At 47.7% G+C, this 7,044-nt stretch overlaps 1 protein-coding gene across 1 annotated transcript in view; it reads right to left on the bottom strand.

Annotated features, from left to right (window-relative positions):
* RALGAPB (Ral GTPase activating protein non-catalytic beta subunit) overlaps positions 1-4,508 on the bottom strand; it is a 66,267-nt gene extending 61,759 nt beyond the window's left edge. Inside the window, exons 1-2 of the mRNA XM_018570654.1 lie at positions 4,437-4,508; positions 3,666-3,974 (exon numbers count right to left, since the gene is read on the bottom strand). Coding sequence (XP_018426156.1) covers positions 3,666-3,974; positions 4,437-4,508 — 381 coding nt within the window. The remainder of the gene's footprint in view (positions 1-3,665; positions 3,975-4,436) is intronic.
* Between the last annotated feature and the right edge of the window lie 2,536 nt (positions 4,509-7,044).

The following is a 7,044-nucleotide window of genomic DNA, read 5'->3' as shown; positions in this document are numbered from 1 at the left end:
TATATATATATATTCTCACTCTGCTGTCTCTCTCTCTCTCTGTGTATCTATCTATATTCTATCTATATACAGGGGTGTGGACATTTTGGAAAAAACTACTTGTCCAAGGACTAAAGCGGGGGCCGAATCTACTTGTCCTTCATGACAATCTACTTGTCCTGATACAAAAAAAAGAATTTTAACCAAAACCGTATTTGGCAGTGCTAAGAAGCGCTCCTCATTGGTCAGTGCCGTCAGGTCGCCTCGTTGACCAACGAGTGCTTGCAATTTGCGAGCGAAATTCAGAATACATGGAACAGGTACAGATAGTACACCGTACTGGTGGAGGGGGAAGGATTGCTGAAAAAAAGGTACATGTACCTATTTTCACAACATGCACCGCGCAGTGTTTTCAACCGTGATCGTGTGGGATCGCCCGGGCGTTATTGCTGCAGGAAAACGCGCAATCTTCCTGGCACGACTTGGGTGCCATTAGAAAATAATGGCACCGACAGCACGATCGGCGGTGGTGTGTGATTCCGTGACCACCCAGCCATTCGCTCGGTTTCGTGCACGATGACCGGGCAGTCACAGATCGCACACCACCGCCGATCGCGCTGGCAGTGCCATTATTTTCTAATGGCACCCCAGTCGTGCCCGGCAGGTTGCTGTGTTCTCCGAGCGGTAGCACACAATCGCAGTTTATTCACATGCAGATGGGGCAGCGGGACTGGTTTTCATTTTTTATTTACTTTGTAAAAATGTTTCATTTGTTTTATTATTTTTACATTTTTATTTAGTTACATTTTTAACTGTTATTTAGTACTTTTTAAAAAAAAACTATTAAAAAAAAAAAAAACTTAACTGTAGTGCTATCACACTATTGCAGTGTGCAATGATGTAATGCAATGTGGTCAACTCTCGAAAGCTTGGCTTTTTTATATATTTTGTTAGTCCAATAAGAAAGGTATCATTGCACACTGCAATACTACGTTTCTGTTTTGTTACATCTTATATCTCTCTCTCTCTCCCCACCTATCTATCTTTATATTATGTGTAATCTCAGTTTATATTTACTAATTTGTAAAGACTAGTGCATCACAGGAGCGGGCTTGGAGTGGTGGCTACTTTACAACACACACACGGACCATGGGGAACAAAAGTAATCCCCCCTCCAGAAGGAAGGACAGTGTCCGCACCAATTCAGAGATGATTTGAGGATCTACAGCCGAGCGATACACAAATAAGATACATGTTAATATAGTTAAGCCCTCGTTCACACCTGAACGTTTTGTAGCGCGTTCCACGCTCGGCGAACGCTCCACAAAACGCTCAAAAATATAAATCCCATTGTATGCAATGGTCTCGTTCCGACCTTGGCGTATTTCCGCCCGTCCCTAACGCGCTACAAAACGGCCCACGCCTGAAAAGGTACAGGTACTACTTTGGGCCGTTTTGTTGCGCGTTTCCATTGGCATACAGCCAAGTAGCCTTCGGAAACGCGCAACTTTTTTTACTGCGAAGCGCAGTAAAAAAACGCGCGACAGACGCGCATATGCAATACGCCTAGGTGTGAACGAGACCTAAGGGACTTGAATGCATTTTTAAGATTTAACGCCTGAGTTTAGTGTCGCATGAAAGCTACTCAGCTGTGACATGCTGTAAGTGAAGGGTGGCCACACAGAAGAAGAGTCCAAAAACGTCTCCACAAACCTCCTAGCAGCTAGAAGCACAAAAACATTTTAATTGGGCAAAATGCAGTTTTCTAAAATACTAAGGAAATTAAAATGATGGAAAATGTTATATACAATGTTTATATGTAAGACAAGTCTTCCCCGGATAAGAAGAACACGATTGGCAAGGCATTAAATCATTATATCGCTCAGGAATGTACCTGCCCAAGGTAACCTTCAACATGTTTCCTTCACCAGACTTGGCGGCATGCAAAACAAGCAGAATCCGGCATGTAGGGGAAATATGCTTTCTGTTCTTGTCAAACTTGTGCTTGTGTTTCGGGTTACTCAGTAAATGCATGTGGCTCTTGAAAATGCATGATAAACATCGAACCATATATCCAGATAGCTAGAGAAGCCTTTCTCAATCATTTTACCATGGAGGAACCACCAGTATCCACCAGAAAGGTGTCAGGGAGCTTGGCTGAAATAAAGGGGCCACCATTCACACCCTTTGTGATCTACCAGCATCAGCTTTGAGAGCTACTGGTAGATCACAATCTACCTAATGGGCACCCCTGTTGTAGAGAATTATAGATAAAAGAATGAAGTTCGGACCTTTAACCCCCTTTCACTAAAAATCACATCAGCATGCAGCTCTACCTACGGATATGAAAAGGGCATTAATATGGATTCACCCCCCTACCTCCAGTGGCTAGAAGTCTTCACTCTTCTGGAAAGGCTTTCCACAAGATTATGGTGTGTGTCTGTGGAAGTATGGGCCAATTCAGCTGAAGCATTTGGCAAGATCATTTGTCAATTGAGGTAGTGATGCTGAATAAGACCTAGCTCGCAGTCGGCGATCCAGTTCATCCCAAAGGTGTTCTGTAGGGTTGATGTCAGGTCACTTGAGTTCCTGCATCCCAAGCCTGTCAAACTACAGTATGTCTGTATGGACCTGACTTTGCGCACACATAGGACACACTAGCTAGCACACCCAGAAATGTCTCGTAGCAGCGGTGCTTGTACCTCCACAAGACAACAAAGAATGGTCTGGCTGCATTCCAGGAAAGAAAGAAATATGCAATTTTACAGGAGGCTACACGCAACACAGCTGGGGGGCCGGAGTATGCCAACCCTTGGTTTAGCGTGTAGGACAGTGGTGGCGAACCTTGGCACTCCAGCTGTTTTGGAACTACAAGTCCCATGAGGCATTGCACTGGAATAAAATAATAACATGAGCTTCAAGTGGAAGATGTTTCCATCACTTTATGAAGATGGTTAGACCGTAACATGCTTCCAAGCATGAGAGAATGACAAAACAAATATCAAAATGTAAAATGAAGCCGGATGATCTCTTTTTAACGAATGTCTACATCTGTAATTACTAAAGGTTGGGAGAGCAATATTTTGATGTAGGGAATGGAGCGGACCGCCCTTTGGGGTAATTGTGACACCAATACGCAGGTTTTGGATGAAGGACTTCCCAGAGGTTGAAGCTGACAGATATCGGTCCTGTAATGGTGAATGATGCAACTATTTCAGTGGGTTGAATCACCAGCTAGAGACTCGTATCTCTAAAAGGCACAAACAGGAAGTTTCCAGATCCTATCACCTGTCATTGTAATTATGAGTTGGCTTTACTTCTCACCGTTTTGTTTATTGCACATTAAAAAGAATGAAGGAAGAATCCATCTCCTGGCCAGTCTGTGAATGTGCAATATGAGATTCTTGCGGCAGGAACCTTCAAAATCATGTGGCAGGAATCCCAAATATTCCGTTTCGAATCGGCTGCTGTCGCTTGTTCAAGTTGCTGATCGGGTGACAGAGGCCTCGTCTCTAAGCGGTACTCCGCATGTATGTGTATGTAATACAATTACATGCGGTTTGGAATAGAGGACTATTCTATCATGGTAGATGTGTCTGGGGATGGTGATCTATTCGTATCACATATGATTACATGGAGAGTAATGCTTACAGAGGCAGCTACTGTCACCCGGGCATTAAACTTACCAAGTGACAGCGGCTGCTGCTAAACAGAATATTTGATGTTCCTGTCACAGGAATCCCAAAACGCACATTCACATGCAGTGTGGATGACGGCTTAGGTGGACTGAGGATGCCTAAGTGGAGCTGCTGGCTGGGGTTGTACCTCTGGCTTCTATTGTTGATTTCCTGTCTCACTCTGTACAGGTTTGAGATCTTGCTCTTCAGCTTCTTTCCGGTCTGTAGTGACCCTTGATGGGGGGGGGATGTCTTCAGGCTATGCTGTCCCCGGGTGTGTATAAGTCTGTATACATGTTGATGGCTTTTAACTGTCAGCTTTGGAAACAGAAACAAACAGAAAGAGTGACCTAGACATGGCAGTAATGGGAATTGCTGGAAAGAGTTGGGTCACTGCTCTTTCGTTCTTGGAATTAGTCAAGCCTTAGTGAGGAAAAAAGTCTGACCATGTTGGTGGCCACCAGTTTCAGACATATTTCTTGTGCAGAATAGGACGCTAATTGTGGTGAAATCCCAAGTGATTGTGGATAACAGCTACTGTTGTTACACACCATGTGACCCAATAAGGCCCTATGTGACCACCTGGGCAACTATGGCCACTGGCTGAGCCATGTTCACTTAGACAACCAGGACCACACCAGCATCACCTGATTAATCCTTCCCATGCCAGCTCTATGCAGGCAACTGTGCCCACTGGGTTCCCCTGGTTATCCTCAGCCACCAGTTGCATTAAGCTCTTCTAGGTACTACCAGTGCAGGTCCACCTAAGTGACTTTCTACCTTAGCCACAAGGCGTTCTCCTAGGCACCCCCAGTTCAGATCCATCTGGATGACCTCAGCCACCAGCTGCATGACGTTCTCCTAGGCACCACCAGATCCACCTGGATGACCTCAGCCACCAGCTGCATGACGTTCTCCTAGGCACCACCAGTTCCACCAGGATGACCTCAGCCACCAGCTGCATGACGTTTTCCTAGGCACCACCAGATCCACCTGGATGACCTCAACCACCAGCTGCATGACGTTCTCCTAGGCACCACCAGATCCACCTGGATGACCTCAGCCACCAGCTGCATGACGTTCTCCTAGGCACCACCAGATACACCTGGATGGCCTCAGCCACCAGCTGCATGACGTTCTCCTAGGCACCACCAGAACACCTGGATGACCTCAGCCACCAGCTGCATGACGTTCTCCTAGGCACCACCAGATACACCTGGATGGCCTCAGCCACCAGCTGCATGACGTTTCTCCTAGGCACCACCAGAACACCTGGATGACCTCAGCCACATGACGTTCTCCTAGGCACCACCAGATACACCTGGATGGCCTCAGCCACCAGCTGCATGACGTTCTCCTAGGCACCACCAGATACACCTGGACATTAATGAAGGGTAACCAACAAAGACTCTATTGGGGCCCCCGCCGTGCTTTGTGACACGTTGCGGTGCGTTACATTTTTATGCAGTGCACCTGTATGGTTTGAACAGGGCACATAGAGAATCTTTTTCAATGGGTCCCTGTGTTGAGCCTGCTTTGATCTATGCTGGGGCTAGGCAACCTTGGCACTCCATGTGTGCTGAAACTACAAATCCCATAATGCCTCTGGGAGTCATGCCTGTGGCTGTCATTGTTGCATTGGCTCCTGGGACTTGTACTTCCAACACAGCTTGAGTGCCAAGGTTGCCTACTCCTGATCTATGCAGATCAACAGACATAGCGCGTAGGGGTATGCAACCACGGCACTCCAGCTGTAGTGGAACTACAAGTCCCATGAGCCAATGCAACACTGACAGCCACGACTCCCAGAGGCACGATGGGATTTGTAGATTCAGCATACATGGAGTGCCAAGGTTGCCTACCTCTGCGCCTGCTCTGCTGAGCTGTATAGATCAGAGGTAAGCAACCATGGCACTCCAGCTGTTGCAGAATTCCCATGAGGCATTGTAAGACCCTGACAGCCACAGGCATGACTTTCAGAAGAGGGTGCATGATGGGATTTGTAGTTTCAGCACAGCTGGAGGGACAAGGTTGCTTACTTCTGCCTCAGGCAGTGCAAACTGTAAAGACGGCGCAAGAAGTGCTGCAACCAACACCAACCGGGTACCCCGGCTTGTACTATACACGCATAGAAAGGTGAGGGAGGAAGGTACACACTGGTCTGGGTTCATGGAGGCTGACTGGAGGTAAAGATCAATTCTGATTGGATGCTGTGGGTCACTCCTCTCTGCCTCGGTCCAGCCATACACACTACAGTCTGATTGTACAATCTTTAGATCCAGCAACATGTATGGTGACCCTATAGACATTGTAGGATCAGATTGCATGGTCAGTCTTGCACACCCTGTACAGCCTTGCTGCCACCTCCAAGTATCCATGGCTGCCAGGGCATGCTGGGACTAGTAGTCCCCTCACCGGTGGGCCCCATCATGCCGCCTCATATAACCCCAACCCCTCCCTCAGTAAGTAAGTACTATAAGAAGCCCCCATTCAGTCTGATTGTACAATCCAGCAACATGTATGGTGACCCTATAGACATTGTAGGATCAGATTGCATGGTCAGTCTTGCACACCCTGTACAGCCTTGCTGCCACCTCCAAGTATCCATGGCTGCCAGGGCATGCTGGGACTAGTAGTCCCCTCACCGGTGGGCACCATCATGCCGCCTCATATAACCCCAACCCCTCAGTAAGTAAGTACTATAAGAAGCCCCCATCCCCCCACTTCCTGCCTCTGCTGGTCTCCCTCACCTTATCCAAAGCAGTCGTTGGCTCTCTTCTCACCCCCTCGTCCTACATCAGTCGTAGCGACCCTCCCAGCGCTCGGCAGTCCCCGGCCAGGTCACCGCTTCCGCAACCAGCAGGGCGGATCATCCACAGCCGCCGCAAGATGTCCGGCCTCCCGCTCCGGTCACGTGACGTCGATCGGCCGGCCGATTCAGCTATTGGTCAGCAACGGCCTGAAGGACTAGAGCAGCCAATAAGGAACTCGCAATTCGATGACGGCACCAGGAAGAAGGCGGGGTCTGCGTGGTCGCCAAAGCGAGGCTTGCAACGCGGCTTTGTTGACAGTGACAGGTCCGGGGAAGCTGAGCATGCGCTGACACTTGTTCAGCGTTCAGACAGTTCCATTCTTCTACTGAGCACAGGCACGGTGTGTAGATGGACCTGCTCCATGACAACATATGTCTGCGCTTTAAAAAAAAAAAAAAAGGGCAGTCCTTACTAAACTTCGGAAGGAATGTGACTTCTCCATGTTATAGCCAAGCTTCCAGGAGAATAACGTTCTGCTTAACTACCAAAAGTGTTATTCTGGAATAAAACCTTCTTCATCCGCTCTCCTTTGTCTTAGTTGCCCCTTTTTAAAGCCAGTATAAAGGAAAAGTAAC

Source organism: Nanorana parkeri, unplaced genomic scaffold, assembly GCF_000935625.1.
Source record: "Nanorana parkeri isolate BGI_ZX_2015 unplaced genomic scaffold, ASM93562v1 scaffold1568, whole genome shotgun sequence".
NCBI lineage: Eukaryota > Metazoa > Chordata > Amphibia > Anura > Dicroglossidae > Nanorana > Nanorana parkeri.
The sequence above is the reverse complement of the archived record's forward strand: the minus strand, read 5'-3'. Positions and strand labels throughout refer to the sequence as shown.